The following is a 12275-nucleotide window of genomic DNA, read 5'->3' as shown; positions in this document are numbered from 1 at the left end:
GAGGGGCTGGCATTTGTCCCATAGGCTCCGCTCTTCACCCAGTGTGGGGCAGTACCAGCTCCCAGGTCCAGGTTGGAGCAATGTCCTGGCACAGGGGCTCACGGGTCCTGATGCCTCTTGGGTCTGGTACTGAATTGCTGGGGTTCCCCTGCAAGACGTACTGCCTGGGGAGACTGAGCCAAAGCCCTTGGTCCCCAGCTGGATCCACTGGGGGGGGCCCTCAGTCTAGTTCTGTGGGGAAGCCTGCTCCTGCCCCTCCCCCACATGAATGGGGTATGGAGACTTTACTTATTTCGGGGGCTGTGGAAGCCCCAGCTTTGCTCCCCAGAGCACCCTGCCCGAGCCTGCTCTGTGTGACCTTGTTCCCAGCAGCCACCTGGCCCTGTGGAGACAGACAGGGCCAGCTGCGGGGGTCGGCGGAGGTGGGGGCAAGAACCAGCCAACCTCATCAGGGATCCCTTGGAAAACTGATTGCCACATTCAACGGGGTGGGTGAAGGAGGAGGGAAGGCCCCTGGGTGGGGGGCTGGAGGTGGGGCGCAGGCAGGGTTAGCCCATCATTTGGGACTCTGGCCTCATGAGAGGCCTTAGTGCATGTCCGACCTTTCCTTGGGGCCTCGCACCTTGCCACAGACCCCCAAATAAGACCAGCCAGGTGGCCCCCTCCAGCAGCTCAGCTAGATTCAGGGCTGCTAGGGCAGGAAGGGCCCAGTCCAGAGGCCTCCTGCAGGGAGCCCCATGATCGGTGCTGAGTGTTCAGAGTGAGCGATGCCTGGAACGGTAGAGAATCCAGTCCCCAAAGCCACGTTGGTCCAAAGCATCAGTTCCTAGAGGATCTGGGAAAATGGGACTTTTGCCTCATGGATTTTTTTCACAGGAAAAAGTAACCCTAGTGAAAACAGGAATTGCTGACACGAAGCCAGAGTGCTTTTTCATGTGGGCTTCCAATTTGTGGTATGTGTTTATGTGTCTTACAGGAGCACCCTCGAGCTGCAGTCCTGGGGCAGGAGCCTGGTGCTGTACAAATACAGCGGTACGTTGGGTTGGTTTTGGAACCAAATAAACAGTTTGAGCAACTGGGGAAGCTCCTGCTCACTCACCCCACACCCACGCAAGTGAGTGCTTGCTGCTGGGCCAGACTGCCTCAGAGCATCCCTCTCAATGGGTGTGGCGTCAGCACAGCCATGGCCATCCCACCTCAAGTGTTCATCAACTGAGATCAGCTTGAAAACCAGGTTTTTCAACATGCAAAATGCTGGAGGCTGCTTATTTGCCTGCTGCCTCTGCAGCTTTCGTGGGGTTGCGTCCCCACAACCTGTCTCACTGACTGCAAAGGGCAAGAATCTGACTTAGGGACGCCAAGATCCTGCCGCAATCACAGGATTCCAGAAGCTGGGGCTCAGTGGAAACCCTCAAACAGGATGAGAGCTGACAGCACTGCAGGGATGGGGCATGGAGCCAGCATTCTTGGGTGGGGGCATGGCCACTGGCTACACCCAGGTTCCTGGACCTCTTTGACCCATGCAGGCATCAGGGCAATTGGGGATGATTTTGCATCCTTGGCAGCTGGGTGGATGTCACTGGGGAAGCAGCTTCCCAGGACCCTGCCAGCCAGCTTGAGGCTAAAGGGCTCCTGGGGTTTTCTTCTGGCTATGGGAGAAGGCTGGGTGGGGACTGGGGGCCTGAATTGCAGCCCAGGGCTCTGGGTGGCTGGCTGGCTGTCTTCTCATAACCCCTCTGCCTCGGAGGGAGGGGGAGCGCTGTGTTGGTTGCGGGGAGGAGAGTCAGAGACGGCCACCCCCCACCACAGAGGGGACTTCATCTCCTCCAGGGGCCTGAGCTGGAGCACGAAGGGGCTCAGCTCACAGGGCCCTGGGCCCCTCACTGGGTCTGGAACACAGCACCCCTGGCCCACGGATGTGCCCTGGGTTGAGGCTAGCACCCCACGTGTGGGACATGGGGCGGGGTTAGTGTGCCCCAGAGGCTTCTTGCCAAAGGGTCTGCTGGTCTTTGCAACCAGCTCTCACCGCAGACCTGACAAACTCACTGCTCCAAACACGCCATACTGGCCGTTTTGCCAGAAGGAGGAACATGAGAGGCATCTGTAGGAGGCGCCTGACTTGTCAAGAGTCACAATCCTTGTGCGCCATGTGCCCCACAGAGCCAACAACCAGTGTGCGTGCGGGGCTCGGGGTGCGACTCAGCCACCGGGGGCGGGGGTGTCCCAGCGGTGAAGCGGTCACTGACCCCCGACCCTCATTAGCCAGGTAATGCCGGATTCTAGTTTGCCCTGGCCAGTTGCTGGAAAACCAGCAAAGACCAGTGCCGCTGAGCACAGCCAGTGGGAGGTGGCCCAGCCCTCCGGAGAGCGCTCTGGTGGGGAGCAAAGACAATCGAGTCTCAGGGTAGCAGAGGCCCTCGGTGCACAGTCATTGAGGGAACCCCTGGAGGGGGCTTCCATGAACATCTGGCTCCTGGGCCTTGGGCGTGGCAGGGAACCCTGCTGTTAGCTAGACCTGAGAGCTACAGAGATAGGTGGAGCTTTGCTCTGGGTTGTAACCAGGTGTTCCCATCACTTCTCATCATTCCCATAAACTTCCATATGATTTGTTCCAAGAGCACCTGGTTTGCGGGAACGCTGGGGCCCATGGCTCCTGTGGGGCAGAGGCTCTGGGATGGCTACGAGCAGCCAGTGGGAGGCTGCATGGCACAGGGGAGCAATGCAAAGCGACGCGGGAACTGGGGGGCACCTACCATTACCCTGCAAGGTGAGCTCAGGGCTGCTGTAGCCCAGAGAAAGCAGGAGCAGCTGTCAGGCTGGTGGGGCCAGGAGCTGCATGGCTGCTGGGCAGGGGTACCAAGGGGGTCTCAGAGTCCTGGTACCCCAAGAATCATCACAGTTAGTGCCTCTTGTACCGGCCGTGGGGATCACAAGCGGTCAGTGCCCACTCTATGGGGTGGGTTTAGGGTCCCATGTGCAGGTTGCAGGGGCTCAGCGTCCCGTAGGCAGGACACGGGGCTGTAACTGGCTCCTTAGCGGATGCAGGCCCACATGGGGCGGTGTCCCAGCCGGCAGGCAGGGCTGGGCCCCAGGGAGGAGACAGAGCTGCATGGGAGGGGGGCATGGGTGGTGCCCTGGGCCCATTCCCCAGGAGTGTGGGGGGTGGGGTGGAGCCATGGAGCAGTAGTACCGTGGGGGGCAGTGCCATGGTGTGGGACAGGGGGTTGGTGCTGGGGGGTTCAGTGCCTGGGGTCTGCTCCCCGGTGTGGCGCTGGCAGCTGCGGCCAGGGCTGGGGTGGTGGAAATCTCTGCGCTAGGATCCCTAATCCGGGGGCAGCAGCTGCTCCCCCTCCCCCGGCCGGGCTGTTTATTTTCAGCGCACGGAGCCCAGCGGGTCCCTTATAGGGTAACAGAGCGTGGCCCAGCCCCACAGCTCCTTCAAGACAGATGAGGGGGGCAAGGTCCCTGAGCAGCCCCTGCACACACCCGTGTGCCAGGGGACAGCGCTTGCACTAGTGTCACCGACATGCTCCCCCAAGGCACTACCGGCCCCTTCCATGGGTGTGAACTCACCACTGACACTGACGTGGGGGGGTGGCACACAATGCAGCCTCCTCTGCACCATACGCGGCCTCTCCTCAGACACAGCGAGGATGGGGGATTAGAGCTCCCAGCTCCCCCGGCCACCTCAATACGCCCCCAATGCCCCCAGCTCCCTCCGATTCACCCAGCCCCCCATACACCCAGCCCCCTCCAATCTCCCCAGCCCCCAACGCACCCAGCTCCCCTGATCCACACAGCCCCCCACGCACCCAGCTCCCCCATGCCTCCAGCCCCCAACACACAGAGCTCCTCCTATACACCCAGCCCCCATGCACCCAGCCCCCCACTCAATACATCGACCCAACACACCCAGCTCCCTGCACCCACCCATCCCACAATAGACAGAGCTCCCCCGATCCACCCAGCCCCGAATGCACCCAACTTCCCCATACACCCAGCCCCCAACACACCCAGCTCCCCTATGTACCCAGCCCCCCATCTCAATACACCACTCCAACGCAAACAGCTCCCTGCACGCATCCATCCCCAAACACCAAGAGCTCCCCAGTCCACCCAGCCCCGAATGTACCCAACTCCCCATGCACCAGGTCCCCAATGCATACAGTTCCCCCATCCACCCAGCTCCCCCATCCCCCAATGCCCCCAGCTCCCCTGATCCACCCAGCCCCCAATGCACCCATCTCCCTCCAAACCACCCATCCCACAATGCACCCAGCTCCCCACCAGCTCAATACACTGCCCCAACACACCCAGCTCCCACAATGCACCCACCCAGCTCCCCCATCCACCCATCCCCCAATGCCCCCAGTCTCCCCGATCCACTGAGCCCCCAAGGTACCCAGCCCTCCACCTCATTACACTGCCCCAGTGGACCCAGGTCCCCCCCAACACAACCAGCTCCCCCACCTCAATACATCTCCCCAACGCACCCAGCCCCCCACGCATCCTGCTCCCCAATCCACCCAGCCCCTAACACACCCAGCTTCCCCATGCACCCAGCTCCCAACAAACTCAGCTGCCCCATACACCCAGCGCCCAATTCACCCAGCTCCCTGATTCACCCAGCCCCCCTATTCACCCACTTCCCCCTATGCACCCACCCCAGTGCACCCAGCTCCTCCATCCCCAACCTCAAAGTGCCCTGGCCCCACCCCTCCCTCCAGCACAGTCACATGCAGGATGGACCCTCATTGTGTCCCATGGAGCCTGCTCCTCCGAGTGCCATTCCCTCTCCCCCATGTCAGGGAATCCCCTCTTGTCCTTCACGACTCTCCCCTCCCCCCTTGCTGGGATTCCCTGTCCTTGAGACCTGGAGCAGCCTCAGATCACCACCCCCACCCCCACCCCGGGGTGGTGTGGGCAGGGAGCAGACCAGGTCAGCTGAGGCCCCCAGCATAAGGCGTGAGAGTATGAGAACCGTCCCCATTTCAGGGAAGGGGGAGACTGGCTCCTTTCCCCCAGTCACCCTGGTTCAAAGTCAGACATGGGTGCATCTCAGAAGCCAGGACTCCTGGGTTCTTCCACCAGATCTGGGAGGGGAGTGGGGGACTGGGGGAAAGGAGCCTTGGTTCTATTCCCTGCTGTGCCCCAGGTCTCGGTGTGATCAGCCCCTTCACAGCTCTGGGTCTCAGTTTCCTTTTACTCAGTGCTTACCTTCCTCCTCCCCACCCCCCACATCCAGCTGTCTGTCATTCTCTTCAGCACCTGGCCCACGGGGCTGTGGTCCCAGCTGCAGCAGCCGGGGTGGGGGCAACCCGTCTGCTTCAGAGACCCCCGGCACCAAGAGGGCCTGGAGTTTGATGCCATCTGTGTGTGTGTGTGAGAGAGAGAGAGAGAGAAAGAGAAACAGCTGTGGGGAGCCCCCCCAACCCTGCAGAGCTGAGGGTCACAGGCCCCACTCTGACCACCCCCAGCACGATTCTTCCCCCATCCCTGCCCCCAGCCTGTTCCCCTGTGGCCGCTGACATGGCCAAACAGCAAAGGTTGTGAGGGTAACTGGAGCCGGGACAGGCAGCAGCTGCTGCTCGAATTACACGTCTCTTACCGGCCTAGGGGGGAGGGGGAGCAAGTCTGAAGGCTCAGGCTCTCTGCAGACTCTGGCAGCGTTGCTGCATTGGTCCCTCAGAGCAGCTCCCCAGTTGCCCCAGTGCAATCAGCAGACTCAGACTTGACTCTGGATTCAACTGGTGTGACTGAGACCAGAATCTGCACCCCCATTCACAGCAAGGCGCGTGGCCAGAGCTGGACAGGGCTGCGTGGGGGGCAGGGAATTGTGGGGGGCAGGGCTCTGTGCTGCTGCACTGTCTCTGGGAAGACTCAGAGGCTTTGAAAATGGGGTCAGAGATGGAAATGCCTCACTAGGTTGGAAGATTAATGTTCCCCAACTCCTCTGGGAGCCAGGACTCCTGGGTTCTATCCCCAGCTCTGGGAGGGGAGTGGGGGTCTAGTAGTTGGTGCGGCGGGAGGGGGTCTTTGAGGCAGGACTCCTTGGTTCTATCCCTTGCTCCGGAGGGGGCAGGTGCTGAGACGAGACCCTCAGCAACTCTGCCCCCCCGGTCACTGAGTACATGGATCTGTGGTGGGGACAAGCCACCCCAATCCTCAAAAAGCAGAAGCCGTAAATTAACTTTCCTGCCAACACCCAATAAATCAGCCTCCATCACCACCCTCCCCTTCGAATATCCCAGCTGGGGCCAGTCACCTCAGGACAGGACAGGGAGCAGCCAGTCAGGGGGCCACAGGGGTGGGGCAGACTGGGATTGCAGTTCCCTTGGGGACAGGGACGTGGAGGGCTGGGGGCAATGAGGACTGGTTCAGCAGGGATCCATGGGGTGGGGAGCAGGGCCCTGACTCACTGGCTGCCCAGCCCCCAGGCTGCTGCTGGAGAGGAGTATGGGTGCAATGGGGCCCCATGGAACATGCCGCATCTCCCCGCCCCCCCCCAGGGGCTGATAAATGTCCCATTAACAACCAGGGCCCAGACACAGGGATCCCACCGGGCCAGCTCAAGACTGCAGGCCAGGACCTCCTCAGCCCTTGCTCTTCCCCGCCCCCGGCCAGAATCCATCCCCAGCCTGTGCCCCTCCCCACAGGCCAGGATCCCCCATCCTGTGCCCCTCCCCGCCAGCCCGTGCCCTAGTTCCCCACTGCCAGGTCCCCACTGCCCCACACACGATTCCCGGAGCCGCCCGGCCCGAGCCCTGTGTACGCTGCTGCGGCCCAGTGGGGCTGAGCCGACTCAGGACCGATCCCGTTACTGCTGCTGGCTGCGCCACAGCCCAGCCAGAGGCGGGTTTTACCCTTTGGTGGGGCCCGCCCTCCGGCCCAGCGCTCCGAGCGGGAAATGGGGTCGGGGCGCGGGGGCGCCAATTTTTCCGGGGCCCCCCAAGCGGCCCATTTCCCCATTGGCCCGGTGGCTAATCCGCCACTGCCTCCAGCCCTCAGCCACTGTCCGGCCCCACTGAGCCTCCAGCCCCCAGCCCTGTTACCCTGCCCCCATCCCAGCCGCCAGCCCCACTGAGCCTCCGGCCCCAGCCCCTTTACCCTGCCCCCATCCCAGCCGCCAGCCCCACTGAGCCTCCAGCCCCCAGCCCCTTTACCCTGCCCCCATCCCAGCCCCACTACCCCGGCGCCATCCCAGCTCTCAGCCCCACTGAGACCCCAGCCCCACTACCTGCCCCCAGCCCTGCCCCCAGCCACATTGTCCTTCATCCAACCCAGCCCCAAGCCCGACTGAGCCTCCAGCCCCCAGGCTCATTGCCCTGCCCCCATCCCATCCCCTATATCACTGAGCCTCCAGCCCCACTACCTGCCCCCAACCCACTAGAGCCCCACTGAACCCCCAGCCCTCACCCCATTACCCTGCCCCCATCCCAGCCCCACTACCCCAGTGCCATGCCAGCCCTCAGCCCCACTGCCCTGCCCCCAGCCCCACTGAGCCTCCAGCCCCCAGCCCCATTACCCTGCCCCCATCCCAGCCCCACTACCCTGGAGCCATCCCAGCTCTCAGCCCCACTGCCCTGCTCCACTGCGCCTCTAGCCCCCAGGCCCATTGCCCTGCCCCCAGCCCTGCCCCCAGCCCCACTGAGCCTCCAGCCCTCAGCCCCATTACCCAGTCCAGCCCCCAGCCCCACTGAGTCTCCAGCCCCATTACCCTGCCCCCAGCCCAGCCCCCAGCCCCATTGCCCTGCCCCTATCCCAGCCACCAGCCCCACTGAGCCTCCAGCCCCATAGCTTTGCTCCCCCTGCCCCAGCCCCACTATCCTGTCCCCCAGCCCACCTCCCCCATCACCTCACCACCTCATTTCCTAATGCCCCGCTCTGCCCCACAACAGCATCCCTGACCTCAGGCCATTTGCCGTGCCCTGGTTCTGACCCCATCTCCCCGAGCAGCCATGCCCCCGATGTGACGAAGTGGGAATGTTCTTAATGTTTTCTCTGAATACTGGGTGGGTGCCTCAGTTTCCCCCATGCCTTTCTTAAGAATGCAGGTGGTGGGATCAGGGGTGTGATTGTTGTAGAGCCCTAGAGGGCCAGTGTGATGGTGTCTGCACAGAGAATGGCCGACACCCTGTTTCCTAGCCACTGATGGCCTGGGCCCCTCCTCTGCAAAGGTGCCAACTGAAGGTGCTGGAGAACAAAGAGATCAGGTGGTCTCCTGGCCTGGGAGAGAGACACAGGCCAGAGAAGGGGCTGGAGAGTTTCAGTTTGGAGCTGGCTGGGGAAAGCGAGGGAGGCCCGGACCCGGGGTCTGGCCTCCCTGGCTCCAAGATGGACCCCAGCTGAGGGGTCCTGTTCTCTGCACCTACAAGCTCTGCGTTAGACCGTGTTCCTGTCGTCTAATAAACCTCTGTTTTACTGGCTGGCTGAGAGTCACGTCTGACTGCGGAGTTGGGGGGCAGGACTCTCTGGCTTCCCCAGGAGCCCCGCCTGGGTGGACTCGCTGTGGGAAGCGCATAGTGGGGCAGGGGATGCTGAATGCTCCGAGGTCAGACCCAGGAAGGTGGAAGCCGTGTGAGCTTCTTGAGACTCCTGTACCTGACCAGACTGGGGTCTCCATGATGGGGTTCCCCATCAGGGGATCGGAGACGGCCGGGATTGGAGCTGAGTCCGAAGGAGAGAGTGGACCGTGAGAGACAGCAAGAGCCTGAACAAGAGCAGCAGCAGCAGCATGAACTGGCGGTGGGGGAGTGGAGAGGCCTAGGGGACCCCCCAGGGGTGAGTGGGGATAGACCCCGGGGCGCCAGTTCCACAGGGAACCTCGAGACTAAATTGCTGCCCCGGTTAAGGAGTGGGGGAATGTGGATGCCCACCTCACTGCCTTTGAGCAGTCTGGCGATTTGAACCAGGGGGATCCTGCGGAAAAGCCCTGGTGTCTAGCTCCCTTGCTGGGTCCCAAGGCCATAGACTCCGTCAGCCTGATGGGTGGGATGGTGCAACCCCACTAGATGCTGAAGGGCTGTGTGAGCTGGGTGAGGGTCCTCGGGATGAAGCCCCTCGCCCTGTCTATGGCCCAGATCCCTGTGCAGACATAGGAGGGGTTGGGCTGGCTGGTAGTTGGGGTTCTCCAGCATATCAGCTGTGAGACCCTGTTGTGGGGTGACTGTGTCTCTTTGGGACAGGATCCAGGCCCTGTTCCTGTAATGGCTGAGGGTTTGAATTTGAATCCAGGGAAACAAATGGCTAAGATGGAAATGGACGTGAAAATGCAAATGACCTGGCTGGCAGGGGGGAGGAGCAGCTAGGCTCAGACTACCTGCCTGCCTGTAACCAGAGCCCTGGGGCTGAGTGGGATGGAGAGATGCTCCCCGACTCCTTGCACACTGGAGAGGGGGCTCAAGCTGGCTCTGTTGCTGTAAGGAGAGCAGAGAGCGTGCTGCCTAGCCCCACTGGGACAGCAAGGGCAGCGCTGAGCAAGGGGGGAGCTGAGACCCCAGCTGAGTTGTGGGACCCACAGGCAGGGCAGGTCGGCTGCCAACCAGCTTTGCCTTGTCCAGAGGTGCTACTGGGAAGTGATCCCACGGTAGGGAGGGAGCGACCAGGGCCAGGGCTCAGCGTGGCTGTGACCCCAAGCCCAGCCAGTGAGAGGGAACAGGTCCCACTCCGTCCCCCAGCAGCTGAATTCCAGACTGAGCCGCAGAAGGATCCCTCCTTGGAGAAGCTGAGGGAACTTGCTGGCCACAGCGCTGCAAATTCCCTTGGGGAAGGCTGCAGGGAAAGATTCCTATGGGAGAAGGGATTCCTGCACCGAGAATGGGCTCCCCAAGGGGAAGTAGAACTGAGGGGGATGGAGAACTTGGCCCTGGAGTCCATTGATGACACCTGTGTCTTTAGCCAGACCTGGGAGGACCATGTGTCCCAGGTGAGGAGGGTGCTGGGCTGCCTCAAGGAGGCAGGACTGACGGTAAAAGCTGAAAAGTGTAAGGTGGGGATGGCAGAGGTGTCATACCTGGGCCACAAGGTGAGGAGCAGCTGCCCAAGCCCAGAGCCGGCCAAGGTGAAGGCGATCAGAGATTGGCCTGTTCCCCAGACCAAGAAACAGGTCCAGACTTCTATCGGGATGACAGGGTACTACCGGAGGTTTGTACCCCACTTGAGCTCCCCAGCTGCCCCTGAGCTGTGTAAGAAGGGGAAGCCAGATGAGGTGGTCTGGACCAAGCAATGCCAGAGGGCTCTCTGTGCACTGAGGGAGACTCTAATCCAGGGCCTTGTAAATCTGGTAAACCAGATTTTGCCAAGCCCTTTACAGTGTTCACCGACGCCTCGGATGCCAGGCTGGACTCAGTGCTGATGCAAGCTGATGCTAAGGGGGAGAGACCCCACATCGGGTACATGAGCAGGAAGCTGCTGCCCCGGGAGCAGAATTATGCGGCCATCGAGAAGGAATGCCTGGCCATGGGGCAGGCCCTTAAAAAGCTGCAGCCCTATCTATTGGGCGGCGCTTTGCTGTGTATCCTGACCCCTCTCCCCCTGGCTGCATCCAATGAAAGGGGCTGATGCCAAGCAGCAGGTGACAGAGACACCTGGTCAGAGGGTGGCCAAGGTCAAGATGGGGGCTCTTAACCAAGAGAGCCCGAATCACAGCCCTCCAGACTGGAGCACTGGGAGAAGACCTGATCCCAGTTTGACCCCTGGGGGTTTTGGGGTGGCAAAAGGACACAGGCCGCATAAACCTTCCCAAATGCAGCCTGTGAGTGCCATCGAGCACACCTGACCTAAGGGAGGGCGTAAAACTGGAAGGGCCTGGTGTAACTCCCACCAAGGAATGGGAGAGATGCTGGGGCATCCATGGGTACGTTGGTGGGTTCGAACTTCCCCAGGTCACTGGCTAAAGTGACCCTGCTCAGTCAGTCTCGAAGTGGGGAGAGATATGATGAAGTGGTAATGTTCTTAATGTTTTCTCTGAGTTTCAATTTGGAGCTGGCTGCTGGCCCTTCCCCCACAGAGGGCATCCCCCTGGCTCACAGCTCCCCTGCAGGCCTGGGGTGCTGGCCCTTCCTCCATAGAGGGGATCCCCCCCGACTAACAGCCCCATCCCCCAGCCCTGGGGCTGCCAGCCCTTCCCCCACGGAGGGGATCCCACCAGCTCACAGCCCTCCACCCCTGCCCAGCTCTGGGGCTGCCGGCCCTCCTTCGGGTGGGTCGACCTAGATGGGTTGCTGGTTAGAGTTCACGGCACAGCTGGCTGGGTAGCTGGAGCGGCCTGCGGGGATCTAGGCAGACAGCGGGTGGGTCGATCTAGATGGGTTGCTGACGAGTGTTCGTGGCACAGCTGGCTGGGTAACTGGAGGGGGGCACATAGGATCTGGCCAGCGGGTGCAGCTGTGGACGGCCGCGCGAGAGCTCAGCTGGCTGGGGGGTAAGCAGAGGAACAGAGGCATGGACAGAGGGAAGGGGGTGAGGACGAGGAAACGTGAGTGAGACAAGCCCTGAGCCGCATGTGTCCATTATGGCCAAGGGACAGAAATAACCCGCAAGGAGCCAAGGAGCAGGATTGGCGGGGGAGGTTTCTTCCAAGGAGCTGGCAGACGTTGAGTGACATCTCGGTGTGCGGCCGCCTCAGCCACTCTCCTAAGTCACCTCTCGGCCTCCCTCCCGCTGCCTCAAGTCAGCAAAAATACCTCCCTGCGCAGAATGCCATATGTGTGCTGGTGCCGGCTGTGATGTCAGGGCAGCTGCCCAATGGGAGCCCAGGGACGGGGCCCGGGAGTCTGCCCCGTGGGCTCCCTCATAAGGACCAGGGACAGCCCCAGTCCCCACTGAGGGTGTCTATACCGGGACAGGTTGGGTGGGCTCCCCTGTCGGATACTGGGCGCCGAGGAGGGCCATGGTCTGCTGAGCGGCAAGGGACGCGAGGTGGGAGACACTCGGAGACCAACTGATCGGCCGGGGCTTGTGAGGGGCAGAGACAGGCCAAGCCCGGGGGGGACGGGGCTTACAGCGCTGGTGGGGCAGCCATGGAGAACTCCCACGCAAAGACTGTGGAGGAGTGTCTGGCCTACTTTGGTGTGAGTGAGAACTCTGGCCTGACACCTGAACAGGTGAAGAAGAACCTGGACAAATATGGTCCCAACGGTAAGTGCTGACAGCTCGCCCCGCATCCTCACACACCCGGCTGGACCGGCCACCGGGATGGGGAGAGAGAAGAAGAGGAGAGAGGCGGAGCGAGAAAGAGACTGAGAAAGGAAGAAGGATGGAGAATGAGGAACAGA

General features: G+C 61.8%; 1 protein-coding gene across 1 annotated transcript in view; it reads left to right on the top strand.

Moving 5' to 3' along the window:
• The first annotated feature begins 11839 nt into the window (after nt 1–11839).
• ATP2A1 (ATPase sarcoplasmic/endoplasmic reticulum Ca2+ transporting 1) overlaps nt 11840–12275 on the top strand; it is a 39172-nt gene continuing 38736 nt past the window's right edge. Inside the window, exon 1 of the mRNA XM_078853046.1 lies at nt 11840–12138. Coding sequence (XP_078709172.1) covers nt 12021–12138 — 118 coding nt within the window. The 5' untranslated portion in view covers nt 11840–12020. The remainder of the gene's footprint in view (nt 12139–12275) is intronic.

The sequence above is a fragment of the Lepidochelys kempii genome, chromosome 6, assembly GCF_965140285.1.
Source record: "Lepidochelys kempii isolate rLepKem1 chromosome 6, rLepKem1.hap1, whole genome shotgun sequence".
NCBI lineage: Eukaryota > Metazoa > Chordata > Testudines > Cheloniidae > Lepidochelys > Lepidochelys kempii.
Note: the sequence above shows the minus strand (reverse complement) of the source record. Positions and strands in the feature narration are given on the sequence as shown.